This window comes from Pseudopodoces humilis, chromosome 2 (assembly GCF_049639895.1).
Source record: "Pseudopodoces humilis isolate 2021_Gansu_Grassland_sample_001 chromosome 2, ASM4963989v1, whole genome shotgun sequence".
Lineage (NCBI taxonomy): Eukaryota > Metazoa > Chordata > Aves > Passeriformes > Paridae > Pseudopodoces > Pseudopodoces humilis.
The window spans coordinates 41,576,273-41,597,810 of NC_142201.1; the positions used below are offsets into that span (position 1 = coordinate 41,576,273).

The 21,538-nt window shown below is 35.3% G+C and overlaps 1 protein-coding gene across 1 annotated transcript in view; it reads right to left on the reverse strand.

Moving 5' to 3' along the window:
* Nucleotides 1-541: 541 nt before the first annotated feature.
* The window catches only part of GPC5 (glypican 5), a 610,423-nt gene continuing 589,426 nt past the window's right edge, over nt 542-21,538 (reverse strand). The window contains exon 9 of the mRNA XM_088051284.1: nt 542-699. Coding sequence (XP_087907410.1) covers nt 542-699 — 158 coding nt within the window. The remainder of the gene's footprint in view (nt 700-21,538) is intronic.

Consider the following 21,538-nt stretch of genomic DNA (forward strand, 5'->3'; position numbering starts at 1 on the left):
ATGGGAAAGAGGCACAAACCAAAACACAATTGTTAAAAAATATCTCACAACCTAAGATGGCTGATACCATCTGCTGGGAGTGTTGAAGCACACTAGAATAGTTAGCACAGAGAGTCAGTGAAGTCTACCTCCTTGGAGACATTCTAATGTCAACCGAACTTGGTCTTAGGAAACTTGCAAGAAGTGAGTCTACTATGGGCACAGGGCTGGTCTAGATGATCTCCAGAGACTGTTTCAAACTTGGTAATACTCTCTTTTTTTACAAATTGCTTTTAAGAGAGAGATTATCATAGACAACTTATTTTCAACATAAAATATTAAAAAAGAAAACATGACTTTTTATGACTACACAGATGTTTAAAAAAACCACAGGTAAAATATCACACAAAACTCTTTGTTAATATTCAGGGTTAAGATCACTGCCTGATCTTATACAAGATACTACAAATATTGCTGTATTCACCAGATCCCTTATTCCAGGCTTGTGAGTGGGGATAAACAGATGACAATGAGATACATATATCAAGCCATAAATAAGCAGTTACCAAAGACTGAGAAACAGTATTACCAAACTAATCAGCATAAATGTCATATAATCAGCCGTTGCTGTACATCCTGCTCCAGTTGTGTCTAAAGTGCTGCCATCGTTGGTTTGATGGATTTGCTTTACGTCACTGAGGTTCGTCTTGTCTGGCATCCCTGCTGAGACAAATAAGAAAATACATTATGATGCATTCCTTGTCACTACTGGCAACATATTATAGCTAGAAAAAAATTAAATATCCTCAGCACACACCGTCACAGTTTGGTTTCTAGTTCTCATGTTACTGCCAAATTCAAATGCTTTATAATTGCATCTAGAAATATGCACTGTACTATATGGCTATTAATCGTTGAAAGCCCTTCTGAGGTCTGCCAGCTCTGAACAAAGTTGTTCTTGTAGAAATATATCTCAACAAACATTTGCAGACTGAAGTGAACAGTTTTGCAAGTCCCAGTAGTACCTAAAATTCCACTGCTCACATCTTTCTTGGATTTGAAGAAAAAAAGAAATAATTTAATGTGAAATTTCTTGTGTCTGGGTCCCAATATTATTGCAAAATAATGTATAACTCATGGAAGATATGCAGAAAAAAATAGTTGTTGCTATATAAAACCACCATTTTGGCACAATTTAAACAGACTTTACAACATTATAAGGAAAAATTCTAAAGCTAACTTTAAACAGGAATCCTTTTACTGAGTTCCCAGCTGGATATTTGTATTTTTTTTTTAACCAGGATAAATATTTCTCTACCTCAAAACAGTACTCTTATGGAACAAGGATGTAATCACGCATTACATTTCCTCTGCCTGGTTAAACATTGGAAACAGAAGGTCTTGGAGACACACTGAATTTTGGTAGCATTGTCAGCTGCTTGTATCTGCTATACATGCTCGTAGACTGTCTTATCCCATATAATAACTTGTGGCATGCCACTATCAATCAAAATTAACAAGTCTAAATTCAGTGTTATTGCGTACAACAAATATTGACATTGTAATTATACCGAGACTGAAAAAAGCTTCATATAAAGCACAGTCAATATTTATGTAATTAGGTCAATACATATATAATTCAGAAGGTAAACTCTACTGCTGGAACAGCAGCATTAGAAAGAAGCTCAGCTCTACTGAGCTGATATACTGATTTTACAGTCTGAGTTTCTGTATCAGTATTCATTGTTTAGGTGCTTCTTTCCTTTCTGTATCATTAGGAAAGATGAATAAACTTGTGAATCTTTTTTTTATTGTTATTATTTAAAGTGACTATAGCAAAGTATAAATATTTTAGTCATGGTGTTATCTTCTTTGTTAAGCTGGTTTAACAGAAGCTGCAGAGGACAGTCATTGTTAAAAGAACAACTTTTTTTTTTGTGCTTGCATTAAAAGTACTCTTTTCTCTAAAAGCAGCTTGAAAGCTGCTTTTTGTGAACTTCTGCTCTAGGTACTCAAATATCCTTCCTGCAGCCTTGAAAAAAAAAAACAACATTAAGGGAAGAGTCAGCTAAAGTCAAACATGCTGTCTGAAAGAACCTGCTGGATGCTTTCTGAAAAAACCTGCTAAAATGAATTAATCTTATTTGCTGCTGTACTAAGCAGTGTACCCTGCTATTTCATGTGGATTTATCAATCCCATTCTCTTGCTGGAATTTGTGAAAATTAGCTGCATGAACACAATGCAAGTGAACATACAAGAAAGAAGAGTGACACAACAGATGGTGAGAGGGAGAGAATACAACTTTTCCTCATCATGTACTTTCAGTAACCTGTGTAAAAAAAATCAGTCAACCAATGACTTCACTGAAAGTGTTTTGAGTGGATCATCACTATGAAGGTATATTGAGGGTTTTTTTTCAGGGAAGCTTTTTGATTTGAGCAAAACCAAAATAAAAAAAAAATTGCTTTAATAATTTCTTCAGCATTTTAGTGAGGTCTTCTCATATTTAAAAAAGACTAATTTCAGTAGACAGTGAAAAGTTCAACTCTTGCCTACACAGCAAAGCAGTTCAGCAACTGCTATAGGTATAACAAATTAGATTTTTCCAGTGTATTTACAGATATAGTATCAGAGCAGTGAAATATTGGATATTATGTAAGTTAGTACATAAATGATAAAGCTGATTTATATAAAAATGAAAAATATTTTTTGATCTTAAAATTGAAGAAATAACCAATGTTCACGGAATGTGTTTTGAATCTGAAGACGATGTGACTAGATAATATTCAATGACTGGACAGTCAGGTGTAATTTCTAGTGAAAGTTTAATTTACAGTTTTATAGAAAATAGAGATTTCTTTTGATGGGAATTTTTTTCTTTCTAGCCTCAAGTGAAAACTGCAGACTTTGGAAGTTCCCATGAAAGCAGTGATAAAAAAAAAAAAAAAAAGTTCAAACCTACCTATATACTTTCCTTTGATCAATCAAAATGTCAGAAATCATTACGTATAATCTCTGATCTTAAAGGAATACAATGGTGGACTTGTGTAATCATACAGCAAACCTGTCACCTATTCAGCCTCATAAGTCTATGCCACACTGACTTATTGAGGTAAGAAATCCAAAAAATATGTAGAGATATCATCTGGTGAAAAAAATCACTGAAAAGGAAAACACTGCTTTAAAATAGCCTCTTTGAACAGAACTGTGCTATGTTGCTAGGGTCTTTTTAGATAGTTCTAATAAATGTAACTATAGATTTAATTCCTGCACCTAAGCTATCTTTTTTATTTAAATTAGTAGGTTCTGTTGTCCATTATGAATCAGAATTTAAACATAAATGCCATCTTTCATATATCATAATCTGTTACAGAAGCGATTCTTTCCTGTAAAGGAATTTAACTTTCATAGTTCACAGCATATTTACAATGAGAGATATACAATAATTTTTAGCAGAACACACCAGAAATAAAGCAAACTGGTTTGGTTTTAGCCTTCTCGTATGTCTGAAGATGGACTTAGTTACAGAAAAAGCACTTAAGTTTTCCAAGCATTTCAAATTATCTCTGATAAATGTCTAGTTTAGTAATAAAGTCATATTAGAACTAACGTTTTGACTGGAAAAATGGTAAAATTCAGAAGTCTGGTCTGACACTCAGAGGGATTTTTTTCCAATGAAATTTATTTATTTATTTATTTATTTCAGCAGAGCAGAAGATAAATAGCTTGGGAATTAAAATCCAAATACCATGTTTGCATAAGTCTACATAAAGCAAAGCTGACAAGTATCACAGACATGTCCCCAGCATCAGCTCCCAAACTGCGTAAACAGCAGCAATTTAAAGTATTGTCCTGCTCTGGTTTAGAAAAAAATAATCATAAAATAATTGCCACAAATGTTGTGAATAGTATTACAGCATCTCATTATATTATAATAGCTGCAGAGTATTTCTAAAGCTTTTTAGAATGTTCTAAACATATTTAAATGTGTGAGAGGTAATGGAACTGGCAGCTTTGACAGCTGATCTATTGCGTTCTCCAGAATACCTACAGCTGCAATACAATTTCCTTCCAGTATTCAACAAGAATCTTTAGCCCTGATTTGAAAAGTCAAACCTATAGTCATGGGAGGTTCTCATTTGACAAGGAAGTTTTCTATGGAGGTTGTCAAAACATTACAAAAATGGGCTATGACTTTGGGGCAGATGCTTGCCTACCAAGGGCCATGCTGGGACTTTAAGAATTTTAAAGGTTTTAAATCCTCTGACAATGGCCTTTGAAACCAAACCAGAAAATGTTTGTGTGAGAGAAGTCTAACCTTAACCACCTTCCTGTATGATCTTCTGTCGGCTGAACAACACAGAACTAACATAGATTTTCAAGGAAAACTGAAGGTGCCAAATGAGCTTCAGTCAACATCACCTAGGACACAAATCCACACAAGATTTAGAGAAGACGAAGAACTGGATTTCTCTTTGTGCAATATTCTTATGATGTTCTGGAAGTTTCAGAATATAGCCTTTATGGAATCAGATTTTCCTACGAGCCTTAAATATGAAGAAAAAAATTATTTTTAAAGGATGGGACAATGTTCTAGATGGAAAAAAATTGGAATATTTCTTTTAAAAGACAGCACTGTGAAGTTACAGGCAAAATTCTTCTTAGAAGAAAAATAATTATTTAAATTATATATAATAGAAATTTCAGGATATTTTAAAGTGCAAACTGTGGAGTAAAACACTGATAACTATATGAAGTTTTGTTCCTAAATTTATGAGAAGGGTCATGAAGAAACATTAATTTATTTTAACAAAAAAAAAAGGAGAAAAATAAGTATTTACTTTGCATTACATTGAATTTTCATTTCATAAATTAAAATGACATATTAGTTCCCAAAATATTTTATTTGATTGGACAATATTTTGTAATCTGGAATTTTTTTAAACTTCTAATGGCTGTCTCCTTCTTTTATTTCACTGGAGTTTTTCACCAGGTTTTACTCCTAACTACTCAACATCATTAAAATGTTTCAAAACATACACATGATAAGTGAATCACAAAGCTTTGCTTAAATACCTCAGAAATAGTTCAGTTTATGGATAGTGGTTCCTATGAAAACTTCCATTTGCTACTTTAAAAAATATTTATAGATATTCCTCTACAGAACAGTAGCTATAGGAGAGAAAAAAAAAACCACCGAGTATATGGAGATCATTCTCCAGCTAGTGTATTTAAGCCATTACTCTTAAATATGTCACAAAATACTTATGAGTATCCAGTGCTTAGACAGAGAAGTAGAAACCTCTATAATAATAATAATAATAATAATAATAATAATAATAATAATAATAATAATAATAATAATTATTATCATCATCATCATCATCATCATCATCATCATCATCATTATTATTATATCAAAAACTTCCATGTGAAGTTCATGCAATGTTGGCCATGAAGTCTTAATGAGGGGAGGAAATGATGTGTGAAAACTCATTCATGAAGGATACCTGGAAAAGGACTAATTTCTGGAGGTTGCTTTCATATTTTTATGACTCCACCTATATTTGGAAAACCTAGGAGATGTCCCTACAGGAAAACACATGCTATATACCCTTTCTATAGTACACATAGAGCAGTGTATGTATTCACTCTCTTCAGGAATAAGTTTTTATGATTTAATGCAAATTTTTCCCTTTCAGTTACACAGTTCAGGTGAAATGGAAAAGAGCAGTATCATTGGAATGGATGAGAGCACCCAATGGATGAGATTCCTCCCAACCTCAACAATTCTGTCATTCTATAAATGTTAAAAGCTTCACAATTCAGCACTAGTCACGAACAAACAATCAAAAAACCCCACTGGATTTCATTAACACATAGTACAGAAGGAATGAACCTGCCTTTCTTTGCCATTCTTTGACTACATAGTGAGAAAAATGAGATATTTCTGCTGAGAATTGAATGAACCTAGTAAGTGTATATTTCCTTTATTCTGTACAGGTTTCATTTAAGGAAGGAGAAATTACCAGTTGATTCACAAAGGCTAAAGAAATGTCACAATTTCCAAGCATTTTTCCAATGAGACTTTGGGGATCTTTATATTTTAATATTAAATAAAAATAAATTATACAGCATTTTACATGTGTTTGCCACATATGAATTATAAATCAGCTTACTTAGGTGAACCTCTTATACTTCAAACTTGTCTTTCAGTGAAGCTACATTTGCTACAAGATTCATGACAAAAAAAAGAGTATTCAAATTTATTAATCTAGAAAAAATAAGACTTTTTCATTATGTAACCTACTATTAAATAAGCATGCAAGTAAGTGCAACCCTATCAATGCCATATCAATGAAAACCAATTAATTACACAGAAAACAGCCTTCACTGATAACGAAATTGCATGATGTAAGACACTGTTTATTCCTATCAACTTGTGTCTTTCTGTTAGGTCTAAAGTCTTAATTTTGGTGCAGTCTCATTGTGTCAAAATAAAAATTAATATATTGATTTTATATATATATTGTTTGTATCTGGAATATATATATGCAATAATTATATGTATAATTTTTATATAAATTTGATTAATTTTAACAAAACAGTAATGTCTCTGCTTCACTATTTGTGTCTATCTGTGTCAGTTGCCAGATGTTTGGGAGGAAAATAAATATAGTGAACAATTAAAATAATCAGCCCATTGGGACCTCCAACTTATGGCATATAATGATTAATGTTTGTCTTGGACAATAGGGAAAATGATTATCTTCATAAAGTAGATTGAATGTTTCTCATAAAGTCTTTTACAGCCCCTTTACCTTATGCAAAAAGGAACTAAACCAAAATCAACAAAAAAAACAAAATGAAAAGACAACCCAACAAGCTAAAAATGTCCTTACATTTTCTCAGTTGTATGAGAACACTTTTAAAGAGGAAGGCCAGAACCCTTAAAATAAAACCATTAAAAACAATTCAGTACACTTTTTTAAAAATCACACATAAGTTCATACTTTGGCAGAGCAAAATTTCATCTGTTTGCTGTGTTTACACAGTTCAGTTTGTGTCAGAAATGTTAAGCAAGTGTGAGCACCACCCCAAATTCAGGAAAAAGTACCATTATGTTGCCAAAGTGATGAGCTTAAGAAAATAATAGGAGATGGTTTGTAAGGACCAAATTATTCCAGTTCTTGGTATCTGTAGACTCTACATTTACACCTTGGGTCCATTTGGTTAAACATTGGTTTAACCAATTAACATTGGTTAAACATAGCTGCCCACAGGCATTTTAGGTATAGGGAAGAAAGGTAAAACATTTGGCATACAGCTGCTTGTCCAAAAGCAGCTTGATTCTTATAAAACCCTTTAAAGATGTCTTGGACATCTTAGAGCATTTCTAGTGACTTTTGACCCTTCTATTTAGACAGCTGAATAAAAGTTAGTTACAGCAGCTTGTATTACAGTGAATGCAGAGAAATAAGGAAATGCAGATGAAGGTGGAATACTCAGATGTGGATATTTTGTCTGAATTTGAACAGACAAACCCTACACTTAGTTACATAACAGGTCCAATACTGAGTGACCAGTGAGTGTTTTCCAATCTAGCCCCTACCATCATGCTTTATATCTTTGATGGAAAACTAAAACTAAATGTTGAATCATGTAGCTGTGGAAAATGGGTTAAATTTTAGAAATTTTAGGTAGGAAAATAAGTAATAAATAATAAAAAAGTGAAATAGTGATCAAGTTCATATTTTTTTCATCTGTAGTACTACATTTTCACTTTTATACCTAAACCGTTGCCTTTAATCAATTCTGGTTTCAGTATCTGATGTTGAAGGGCAGGATCAAGGGCTGCAAACTGCCATGAAAATAGCCAATATCTGATGTGTGCAAACATTTATGAGAAGCCAGTACTTCATGAAAGTGTTTCCTGTTAAAGTACAGAAAGCATCATTGCAGCTACATTTCCATAGTTAAATATGTGTCCCAGAAGGAGATCCTTCAGGAGAAGTGCTGCTGAGTGGCTTATGCCTGCTATGCACAGGGACAGCAAATACCTAGGAGAAACTGCTAAACAAACCTCCTCAGCATGGTACAATGCCTTGCATGTCTTCTAAGCCACACACAGTGATCTCCCAGGCTCAGAGATCCAGTTATCATTTTGTTTGTTAGTTTTTAGTTCAAAATGTCCGAAATAAATATGAGGGTTGTGCTGCAACCCACCAGGTGGTGTTTTTTATAACATGAAGTTGAAGGAATGCATTACAAGCTCTGGGATATGATATCCAGGCAAGGGAAAGTGTTTGAAAATAAAAAGCTTGCTGTTGAAGGACTCTGCAGGGCAGAGAAACCCAAGCCTTCAGCCTTCTGGTTTGCGTTGCCTCTTGGAAGCAGTCCCTGGAATGAATTATCCACAGAACATGAAGTTTATTTTGGAGTGACCGAAATAATTTTCCTTGATGCTCAGCCATGGAGTGAACAAACGTCCATGCAATGTGTGTAAGAAGAGCTGAAACCAGGAGATAACTCACAAGCTAAGTTACTTGACAGTGTAGTCAACAGCCGCTGAAATCCCTTAAATCTGGAGTGTTGCTTAGTATCATAGGAAGGTTCTATAATGTGATATAAAACTTAGCAGCAAATTCTCACTGTCTTCATGTGTCTCACCTCTGCAACTAGCCAGTCATTTCTTTCAGTGAAATGCAGTCACTGAGTTTTCATTGCTGTTCCTAAACAGCCCATGCAACCTGTATCAGATCCCAAAGAGAACTCTGAGTACCAAAAAGCTGAACCTGAGCTGTATGCCACAAGGTGATGTCACAAGAGAGGTCATGCTCACTTAGAAGCCAAACCAACTGCATAAATATGGAAGAAATTTTCTGTAATATGTAATAGGTATTTCTTTGGAGGAAATAATTTAATCTGAAATCCTTTTCTCTTTTTTTTTTTTTACTTTTTATGTCTTAACAGTCATTGTAATAATACACAAACCAACACAAATAGCAATTTTAACTGTACAAGGAATATCAAGATGCAAGTAATCTCACAACAAACAAAGGACTAGTATTACTGTTATTGTTAGAAGTCAATTAAGAAACCTGCCTAATGCTATTAGCTAAGAAAATTCTGCATGTTTAACAATATATTAGGAAATGAATCCAACATATCAGGTTTAACTGTGCATATTTTCTGAAATCTGTATAAACATGAAATAGAGTGTAACCAGTGATCTTACCATAAGTCTGGCAAGTCATTTTAACTAAAAGAGCAGCAGACATTAAGTCTCTAGTCCAGTATTTGAAAGTTTTCTTCCAAAGTTGACAGTGGCATTTGTTTCACATTATACATTAATGAACTCAGTATTTCCATTGAGAAAACAAAGCTTTTATGAGTTAATGTAGCACAAACAAATGGTCACAAACTAAAACATTTCCATTTGTTTCAAGTTCTTAAGAATCAGAAAGTGCTAACATCATTTGTTGAGATAGCTAATACGTACTTTTTTAACTTGTAGGTCAGTTTTAGCATAAAGAATATATATGTTAGAACTATATTGCTATAATAGCAAGTCTTAGGTGTCAAAAAGACTTGGGTTTATTTTCCAGAGATCAAAAATACCTATGTCTGAAGTAGAGAACCACAGTAACCTTCATTAGATCTATTCCTATTGCTTTCTTGGGCCATAGTTTCTAAATCCATGTTCATTATAAGACATGTTCATTATAACTTCAAGGCTCTAGGGTGCTAGAATCAGCATTGCCAATAAAGCCTATTTTAAATGAAGAAATCCATCTTTTCAATCCTTTTCACTATTGAAGGAGTTTTAACCTTTATCATTAACCTATGCAAAGGCTTTTTAATCAATACAAAATTAAAATAAGGCTAAAGTCCCATAAATCAGTCTGTGTAAAAGTAAGCAAATTCTTCATTCTCTGGATTTTCATCTGATTACTACTAGTTTCCTTCCTGTGAGTCAGATGTCCAGATGTCCTATATAAATTACTGTCCTTTGAAACAGTTTACCCATTATTCTTTCATATTATTATTTTTTTTTAAAAAATTGCTGTAGAAGATTTATAATCAACTATTCTAGTATACACAAAACTACCATATAGTAGAATAGAAAAAGATGAATTTGAACTGAAACTCCTGAAATTAATATGTGAACTTGGTTTGAGGAAGAATGTTACCAGTTAGGGTCATCAAAAAATGAAATGTTTTTCAATTTTTTTTTTTTTTTAATCATTCAGATTCCCTTGATTTATGGTCCAATTTCACTGTAGCAGATCATTATTCTATTGTTTGTCTGGATGCTAAAATGAAAGCAGAAAAAAAATCACTATTTTCTGGAAAATAAATCTGAACTAAAAATATTTCCATTGCCAAGATGTTCAAATGACTTGGCAGTTTATTCAGGTCAGTCTACCTAGAATTCCAGTCATTCCAGTCATTCCACTCTGTGTTAGAAGAAATATAATCTGTAGATTAACTTAATCCTCAAAATACTGATACATTAAGTAGTTCTCAAGTTTTTCTGAAAGGCAAATTTAATGACATATTTCTACAATTTAAAACTATTTAAAACTATTTAAGGGAGAACTTTTTATAGTCATTTCCTTATCATGCCTGCAGGTGGGAGACATTAAACTCACCTGTTGCCATGCAGTGGCACATTTTAGAACCACCCCCCCGTGTGAACCTGTTCCCAAAGGTGAGTGATCAGATCTGTGATTTTTCTTGATGAGCTGGTTTTACTGAAGCTTGAGCTCACTTTTAGAACCACCCCACAGTGGGATCTAGTATGTGTTGGGAAGAGGAAGAAGAACCATGCTGTTATAATTTGGAAAAGTATTTAAGCTGTCAGCTAACCATAACATTGTAATACACCCAGAAACAGACTAAGAAAATGTAAAATCTGCTGTTGATATCTGACTCAATCCCACATCAAAGACTGGATTACTGACTAAAAAAGGACATGTGGAGCAGTTAAGAAAGTAGATGTCATTGTCTCCATCCCTTCACAGTAAACAAAAGCACAGTTTGTCTCCTTATAAATAAAAATGTGACACAGAGATTCTCTTCAGTTGCTGCTTTCTCTTCCTCTTTCAGTTTACTTTTGATTCCACAAGTTTTAACTCAGCTACTATGTTGAAAATATATCAAAAGCATAGAACTGAAAAGAATAATTTTTCCAATATCCTCTTAGAAATGCATTTCTAATTAGATTATGAAGCTTTAGAAACCACAATTTTTCACAGAAATTTTTCCTGATTTTCATTTAATTTCTGAGACAGCTCTTTCTGGCAGATCATATCAATTCTTTCAGGCAAGATGAATGTCAGTGATAAATTCAGTGGTACTTACTGATGAATATTGATCTGCATCCCTCAGAGTGTTTAGTGTTATGAAATGCCATAGGAAGTCTTGTATCTCAGTGCATCCCACAAGTACAAGATCTTTGATCTGCAGTCACTAAACATAAATAGTTAAACATCAAAATATGTGTCTTTAAGTTCAGAGATAACCACTGGGTGATTCAAAGAACCAACCTGATATCTGCAGCAGTTTACCTCTCCCTAGGAAAGCTGGCCTTGCCAATTCATATAAATATGTAGGTTTCACACAGATATACAACTCCAATTCAGCAACACATGAGTAGTGCTGCTTCTGTTTTGCTTCCAAGCATTCATTCCTGAACAGAAAATACCTGCTGATCACCCTGTGCTCCCACAGCCTAGGAAGACTATTGACTGTCTGTGGTTGACTGCCTCGAAGAAAGAAGTTACCAACAAAAGCAAGATATCAGTCTCTGGGCTAGCAGCAATGCGAGTAATGTAAAAACAAGTCTAAACATAACATGTCAGAAAGAGAAAAAGAAATATTGAGGGAAAAAGATTATTTATTTTTTTCCTAGATTGGTAGTGTGGACATATGGGAAGCCAAAATAAAAAGAAAACCTGCATGACTTCAACAGTTTCTTCTTAAAAGTACGTGAGTCAGGCTTGATCCTTTCTTCTAACTGAGTGCCCATCTATGTTACCTCACTTAATTAACCTAAATATAAACAAAGAACCAGAACTGCTTTTCCTGGTTAATTTGATAATTTTGATATATTTTCAAAACAGGATTTTAGTCACAACACAGCTCTTCCAAGAGAACAGGAAAACAGACAGATGAGAAACAGCTGAACTTTCACAGTTTAAGTTTTTAGCCTGAAGATATTGATCCAAGAGAAAAAGAATCGAGTAAATAATGGATGAGGGCTGAAAAGAGAAGAGAGAAAGGTGACCTCTATTTAAAGTAATTCTGTGCGGACTGTAAGTTAAAGACACTATAGGTTTGCACTTAAGTTGAGCTGTGCCATTGTCAGTGAGAAGGTATGTCAAAGTGCAAAAAATGCTTTTTCCACGCATGGGTGAGTTATGGGAACCGAAGAAATACACTACACCAACAGACTAAGAACACCTCCTCCACCCACTCCTGCTTCCCGTGGAGCATCAGCATGTGGCTAAAGAAGGGGAGATGATAACAGCAACCTTGGCAGGCAACATATTCACCTTTCTCTTCTTTTAGATGAGGAGAAGGAAGATTGGATTCAGATCCCACAGACAGTGCAGCAGAGAAAGTTTTGCCAGAAGCCTCCACCCAAGTCTACAAATGTATGCCAGATTACCTGAGAAAAATAAGTGACATGTTGATAAAGGACACAAAATGATTCACACGAACACCTCTCAGTATCAGAACAGGAAAGAAGAAACTTTTTTTCCTGACTCCAGTATTTATAGATTCTCGATAATGACCAGGGATTGGATAATTAGGTTACCACCTTCCCAAGCACAGTGGTCATGCAAAACATCCATCAAAAGAAGTTTCTTAGAAGGAATGTGATAAAGTACTTATGTTTATAGAATTTTCATGGGAAAGTAACTAAAACTGTGAAAACATTACCAGAAGGCTTTAGGTTTCAGGGCGACAGTGACATCCCAGGGTTTGTTACCCAGAGGTTTTTTTAAGTTGATGTGCCTACCTTAGCAGAAGTATCATTTCTTGGGAATTAGTAGGGAGGGGAATAATTCCAGTGGGATATGAGCCTGTTTAAAGCTTGAAAGCTGCTTGTGCCCTAAAACTACTTTTGTTTTTGAATAACCTTCTTCTAGAAAATGGCAGCTGAATAATGAGATGACTGCTTTACAGACCACCACAAGTTTGTTTTTCAGTCTGACACCAAGGATCTGTGATTTAATGGAGAGATTAAAGGTCATGGCATAAATTTGGGTGGTTGTTCACAATGGAGAAAGCAAAACCTGGTTCAAATTATACCTATTTCTAGCAGTACAGACAGTTCTGAAGTCAGGCATCTTCTCAGGGCAATTTGATCTTTCTCTGTTAAGGGGCTCCAAATGGCAGCTCTAAAGAAATCTAGCATATGTGTAACGTGAAGAATTGGAGTGCCTGGATGCTAAAGCAAAAAAATATGAGCTCAGTCTACAGGGAAAAAAAGCCTCCATCTTGAAAAAATTGAATTAATACCTAGATCTTCTCTTACACACTCAAGTGTTAAAATAATTCCTTGTTTACTCTAAAGCATTTGATTTTGGGAAGTTGATTTAGCCAAGTTAGGTGTTGTTTTGGTTTTTTTTTATATTTTACCAATTATATACATATATTTAAAAGCTTTTGGCAAATCTGACTACAACTTAAGGTAAAGCAGCAATGGAAACATTAAGAAAAGTAGGCTACTATCATCAACATCTACAACCACTGTAAGGAGACCAAGGCTGAATTTATACAACCTAGATATTTGTTATAAAAGAATGGAAATAATTACATCATTAAAGAGGTATGATTGGAACAGAATGAATGAATGAACACATTCAAAAGCTAATGTAAGCTAAACAACAAAGGAAATTCTCCAAAAATACTTCAGCAGAATAAGCAGATGAGTTAAACTGCTGAAAATGTTGACTGTAGGTTTTTAATAAGTCAATAAATCTAGAAGTCTGAGAATGTCATGTAAGCTTAAGTGGTAATCATGACATCTCTTCCCTTGTGGTGTGCTTTCTTCCTAAGTGCCCCCTCTTTTCCTTCAGTTTTGTGGATGGGATATATCATGTCATGCTTCTCCTCCACACAGGAGGAGTTCTAGGACACGTTCAGCACGCTCCAGTCATACTCCAGTAGTTTCCACAGTTGGCAGGGAATTGGTGAGCAGCAGTGACTCTCAATGTTTGCAGCAGGGAGAAAAGAATCAAATTGCAACACCCTCCCAGACATCAGATATAGATGATGTCTCCTCACTTTGCCAAGGAAGATATCAATAAACAGCTCTGATTTTGGGAGCAGAGCTGCAGAAACGCGGAAGACAGGATTAATTCTTCCAGGGTTTACTGCTCTGTCTACCTGGGCACTGAGTGTGACCCTAGCACAGGCTTGTGGGGTGCGGTCCTTAGCATCTGAGAAGTCTTGGGTTGGTCACTGAACCAGTTTCTGAGTACTGCTCAATCATACTAAAGCAAATTGAGGTATTGAATCAGACTGAGGTCCATCCAGGAATACCAGTCAGGAGCAAGAGCAGGAAATTAGGCCAGAAACAGGACTGGAGAACAGGTTTCCTTCAACTTTGGCTTGGGGCCGTTAAGAGGAAAGGACTAGAAATGATTGTATCTACAGGACAGCTCAGGGAAGGTCTAGGTGCACAGAACAGAGCTGCCATGGGGCTCTTGGGCCAAGAAGGCATGGGTGGGAACCAGAGGTGAGGCCAGTCAGGGCCATCAAGGCTTGGAAGAGGGAACATGGTTAAATCTCAGTAGCAGCTGTCTGAAATTAGTTCTTAATTTGTGTGATTTCTTCAGACCCTGAGATCTCATCTGCTTTCCAGAGGGTTGCCTGATGCTCCATAAGGCTCTTGTTCCACTTGTGCCTCTGAACAGGGCACAGGCAGCGCAGTTTGGATGAGCAGTAGGTACAGTGCCCCTCACACAGCAGAAGTCTGCCTCCATTCCTTATGGTGCAGGCAGCCATCTCAGCCTCTCCCTCTGCATTACAGGCTTGAGAAGAGAGGCTGCTAGTTACAAAGCCAGACCCAGGGAATTCCTGCTGGCTTTGGAAGCACGTGCCAGTAGCTGGTAGGGCACTCTCTGAGGAGGAGCTTACAGAGTCTTACACTAGCTTGACGATTCCACCAAATGGGCAAAATAACACAATCCTGTAAGGAGATGCCTATCCATTTGAGGAAAACCACTGTAATTCCTCACATTTATGCATAAAAAAAGATGATTTCAATAGCCTGTTTAACCAAATACATGCTGATATTGTCACTATAGTGTGCACCTGCCCTTGATCCAATCATCCCTTGCTGTAGTCTGTGCATTCCTCAAGCTTCCCTTTAAAATATTCAGTCTAGGTCTGACTTGTAGTATGACATATCTTTCACTGAGATTAAAGAGAGGTGAATGTGTTGTAAATAATATCATGCCTCTTGCTTGATTACTCCCAGCCTTTTCCGTGGGAACATTTTCCTTAGTTCAAACCTTAAATTACCTATTAAAAAAATAAAGGATTGAGATAAGACCATGCAGGCTTCTACAGGTAATGTTTTACCACACTAGTATCAAGCATGAAATTGTAAACAAAATAAAACAAAAAATCTCAGTTTTTAAAAACATAATCAGGAGTTACATCCTTGTTACAAATTTTGCTTGGTGGAAAAAAACCTTAACAATATTACTTTATCTTAAAAGATTAGGTACTAAATGACTCTAAAATGAGTTTTCCTAGGTAACACATTGTCTGAAAGTCTGAGTATTTTAAACAAATTGTGTAAGTTTTCTGCACTCTCAAGGATGTTTTCTGCTTTCTGTGACACATTAAATAGTATAAATTTAGTAATAATGTAGTTAGTTTTCCAGAGCAAATAAAGAAAGGTGCTGCATTCACAGTGCTTGAAAAAATTGAATGCTGTACACAGGGTGAAAAAAATTCCCAGATGTTACTAAAAGCAGAGAGGTATCTTGCTGTTTAAACTTTTTATTGTCACAGTGATCAACTTGCCAGATGCAAACTATTTTTAGTGACATTCTCTGCATATGGAATGTGGAAGCATCAATGAAGGAGATTTTCACCACACAGGTGGTCTGATTTAAAAATAGACAGTGAATAGCTAATATATTTAACACCATATATCAATAAACATCCAAAGGAAGTATGATCAGACATTGTTATAAAATTCTAATTTTAAGGACTGATTTAATTCTAAATGTAAAAAAGCCCATTGTTTTACTTCTATATTTAGTGAATTGTAACCTTGGTATTCTTTTAAAACCCATCAGTAAGAGATTTTTAAATTTAATTTGACACATAGAAACTTCAAGAATAAAATATTATAGATGCATTCTATTTTGACTGTTCAGTTATTTAAAACTTCATTTTGTCTTACACTTAAACTGCACCACCCAAAATAGCATGTTAGTGGCAGTGAGTCGGTCTCAGTCAGATTTTTGTCTGACATGGAAAGGAGTTGTAAATGGGAAAATGGAGACACAAAGACATAAATAATTATCCATTTCCAAGCATATTTTCAGATGACACATCCGGGCTGTGTATGGACATCTCAATACACTAAAATTCGATGGCCTGCACTATGCACAAAATCAGACTAAATGATCAAAATGGAATCCTTTTAGCTATAGACTTAATAAGCTATGTGCAGATTGAAATCCTCTTGAACTGGAATTAATACTTATTAGCCAGACTTTCACATTATCTCTTCAACTGAAAACTCTCTAATTATAGGGAATCAGATATAAATGCTCACAAACAGGATTGCCTGAACTGGTGAACTTGACTTGACCAGAGTCAGGAAGGTAACTTTTAACTCTGGGATTATTTTGAAATATTTTTTTCTTTTTCAGAATTGAAAGTAATGCCAACATTTTCAATATGTATTTTTTATCATAAATTTCTTACATTTACATATTTTGCAATATTTTGTTGAACTTTTATAATTTACAAGTGACAATCATCTTTCAAAGTCTCTTATCACAACAGACAGTTTTGTCAGGAGCATTTTTGCATCAAAATGAATTCATAACTTCTAAAGAGATAAATTCCTGAAAATAAGGCTTTACTAGCTGAATGCTGACAGACACTTACCTGAAGCACTACACTCAGCACTGTCCAAGTCCCCAAGCACCACCTAGGCACTAGAAATTCTGTACCTTGTCTCTTCCCCATGCTTTGTATTCAGAAGACATCTTTCAAAGCGCTCCTCTGTGCAAATACTTTCCCTGGAAGAATATTGTACCTCTGGGAGCACAGGTGATTTTTGCAGGTTCTTTATTGGTGATAAGAACCTGAGAAACAGATGATTAAATATGAGAAGCCTTCCTCCATGACTATTGTGTCACTGTTCTACACCTTTCTGTCTATTGTTAAAGGAGTATCTTAAAGTAGTTCATGGTCTAAATGTTCAATAACAATATTAAAATTACAGCTGGGCTGTGCTCAGCATTTTTTCCCTGCAGAATGATTATGAAGGAAGAAAACACAGCTACCCAAATCTGCATCTCCTAAACCACAATTTCAGCTTGTATAGCAGAAGGTATGCAATTTGTAACTACTTTTTAAGTATCTTTTCCAGTATACTGTGGTCCCAGCGTAACCATGATTTATAACCTATCCCAGGTTTTATGAAACATTTGGCTTAAATTGAAATGCAACTAGAGGTGATCATTTGGCTTAAGAAGACTCTATGCTAATATGTAATTAATTATTTTAGAATTCTCAGGCTTTTTTCCAGATACTTTGAAGGAGAAAGAAACAACCACCTTCTTTATTAAAAAAACAAAAAAGAAAAAAAGGCTATGAAATCAAGGTTTATATTAATATTAGAGATGTTACATGTTGAGAAGATGCAGAGGTTAGCATGATAACCATTTGCTCATGTTCACATTAATTGGTTTAATTATGGCTACCCTCTACAACACTCTTCCCACAGAGAAGCAGTACAGCTATTTAGGGAAATACTGGCCAAACATGTTTGCATGACAATAAGGAGACTGAAAACCCAGAAATTCTAGCCCAGTGGTCCCTCTGCATCCACAGAAAAACAAGGAAAGCAAAGCATGTGCCACTAAATCTGCTATAAAATGGATTATATCCACTTTTGAATGTACCAGTGATGGAAAGACTGGATTTACAAGGTCAATGATATACTGGCTATGTCCAAACATTAAATGTGAAAATGCTGAAATTTTAGCAAAGCTTGCTTAATAAATCAGAAACCTTGTTTTTTCAAAAGAGTTAAAAAAAAATAAATTCTCTATTGAACTTATTTCGTAGTTCCTTGTCAAATTATTCTTTTTTTGTGCAACAATGGCTAGTGGATGTACAAGAATTATTACCAGATGATATTTGTTTATTTTAGACTGCTTGCATTTTGTTTCATATTGAAATATAAGCAAGAGAAATTCCTATTATTTCTGTTAAATGTAAAGAAAATCCAAAGTGTTACTTTAAGAAACCTTTTATTTATATGCACCATTTATGAAATTATTTATGAATGAACAACATTGAAAAAAAATGTATTAAAAATAACCATTGCACTGAATATCTTTTGCTCTTGCAATATTTCCAGTTTCAGTAGAAAGTTGACTTCTCTCCAGGAATGGAAGTCTTTTGTGATATTTTAAAAACTGTAAAGTGTAGTAAAAATCAGTACTGTTTGGAGGTATTCAGAATCCACTTAATTATTCAGAGAACAATTGTTTCAAAAATGTTTAGATTTTATCAAGCCTGCACTAATAATATCTAGCTCGAGACAGTACTTTGTCTCTCTCTTACTAATGCTATCCAAACCACTAAAGCATCCCAAAGGGAGAAGAACTGGAAGAATTCAAAACTGTCATGAAGCAATTACAGCTGGGCAGACGGCTTCATATCCATGTGTTCAGCACATCTATTTCAATTTGTTTCTGGCAAGAAGGACTATAAAATTAAGGATTCACACAGAGGAAGAAACAGGAAAAATATTCAATGATTTCAAAGTAGGCAATAAACCAATTTATCCAACAGTACAACTACAGATACTTTCAACTGAATGTAATTATGTCAGAGCATCTGGAGGAAAATTCTCAGGGCAAGAGGGATTTCTAATATTTAATACAGGTAATTGTGTAAATCTATGTATAACTTGCCTTCTGGGAGTACACATGTACATTAGGCAAATTATATACCTGTCTGAAAAATTAATATATTTGGGTAAGGCTTTTTTCCATTTGTTTCAATTCTGAATGAAAGTGGATATAAACCCCACTTCAAACAGAACAGAAATGTCATAGGTTCTGAGCTTTAATAAGTGCTACGTTTTTGTTTGGTTTGACATTGGGCTTTTGGCTGGTTGGTTGGTTGTTTTGTTTGTGGGGGTTTTCTTGTTTGTTTGTTTGTTTTTTCTTGAGGAAGATAGGCTTTCAAATACTTGCAGATGAAAACTGATAAGGTACCTGTGTGCTTGCTGCCAAGCTGCTCTGTACAGGTTCAGAGTAGGCTGCTGGGGGCTGGCTACCCAGTCAGAGCATGAATAGCCCCAGCCAAGCCTCCTGTCTGTGCCAGGTTTTTAATGGGGACAGGGTTTCATCCACACTACAAAAACTGTACAGAAAACTGGAGACAGATGAACAACCAAAAGGCTCAGAGCTTCAGATCTTCAATATTATCCCAAATGATGGGTTCAATTTTTCCTGAGCATTGAAAGTACCTTTACAATCAGTAGTGAAAGTAGTCTAAACAGTAAAGTTGCCTTGGAGCCTTGACTACAGGCCACTGTTTTCAAAACAATTGGTGAATAAAATGCAGACAATGCAGGTGGACAAATTTCCAAAAGATGGCCCTGTAACATAGCAAAAATAATAAATTAAAGCTTTTCAGCTGGAACATGTGTTCATCGACAAAAAACCCAGGATTATATGCATAATTTCTAGCCTCTAACATCCAAAGATCTCTCTTATGATTCATGTAATTCCTGCATTTCCAGCACAGCACTCCCAGCCCAGTACCCTTGAATGTATTGGAAAAGTTTGGTTCAGGCAACTATAAGTACTGTTAAAACAATTTATCAATACTGATCTCTGAATTCCACTGCCCAGTAATGCTCCTGATTACTGTTGATTTTGCTGGTGGTCCAAGAATCCAGATGACAAAACACCTCTTGAAGCATTTCTTCTCAGTGCATGAGGATTAATTTTTTATCATCTGTCAGAGTTATAGAGACACTAGGAAAAAATCATGATGGCCAGTCAATGTAAGAAGAGGAAATGAAGTGTCAGCATATGCAGAAGTAAAGCAAAGCACCTTGATAAGGAAATCCTCATTCAAATAAGTGCATTCTTGTGAGCATATCTAGGGCTGAATAAAGTGAAATAATAGCTCAGAAAGAGTGATAAGATTGACAAGTGGAACAGGTATGGCTAGAAAATATTGTAGATTAATAGAATCTTCAGAAATTATTTCAAGTTCTTGCAACCAGTGCGGCTGATCTCATATCCTGATGCCAAAGAGCAGAATGAACTTTTCTGTCAGACTTCTCCAGCAACAGAAGCTTTCAACACTTGAAATTCCTGAACAAAGATACTAGACTTAGTGCTTTTAAGCAATCCTCTTGGTGATTCATCCTTTTGAACCTGAACATGATACATGCTTTACATTTATACATCTACCCCAGCTCTACTGTTTCCCTGCAAATCGTTGCTAGGTGGTTTTGTGGTTGTTTGGGTTTTTTTAGATTTTTTTTTTTTTCTGGAACATGTGCTTGTACACACTCTCTGCCATATTCTGATTGAGTACTGATATTTCCTAAGCAGTACCTTAATTTTTCCAAGCAGCTTGTTCTGGTTAGAAAGAATGATGGTAGAGTTGATGGGAAATGGATTCTGAATGAAGTTCAGAAGAGAACCAAACAGATTATGGATTTCCACATTATTTGTGCTTTTGCAATAGAGGCCTTGATGCATAGACTAGCGAGCTACAGTGGGAGGCCTTTCTCATAGTACTGTAGAAAATTCCTGACAAGTAGAATGACACTTCATGGGAGAAACGATGGTAAGGGATGAATTCCCTTCGGGAATAAACAAGTTCCTAAGGCCTTTCTGATACTCTGTGCATCTCAACTGTGGAACCACTTTGTCTGGCAGAATAGCAAAATCACTCATCTCCTGAATGTGAATCACATATATGTGATTCAGTTGCCCACGTACATTTAGTAAGGACTGTTTCAGGCATTGCCAGGTATCCTGCTTAGCTACTTGCTGTCAGCCAAGAATGGTGACTTTCTGTGAGATCTGTGCTGTACCTGCTGGCCTCTTACCTTGGACACTCTTGTATACCTCGGCAGATGTTATGTACCTATCAGTACAGAGGTAGAAGAACCCCACTGTTGTTGTCTTCCACTGTGGTGTCAATCAAAATTTGAGTTGTCATCTTGGCACTGCATGGTCCATCTCTGCTTACCAATATTTAGAGATATCATAGATATTCCTGTGCTTTGACATGATCAAAATTCAT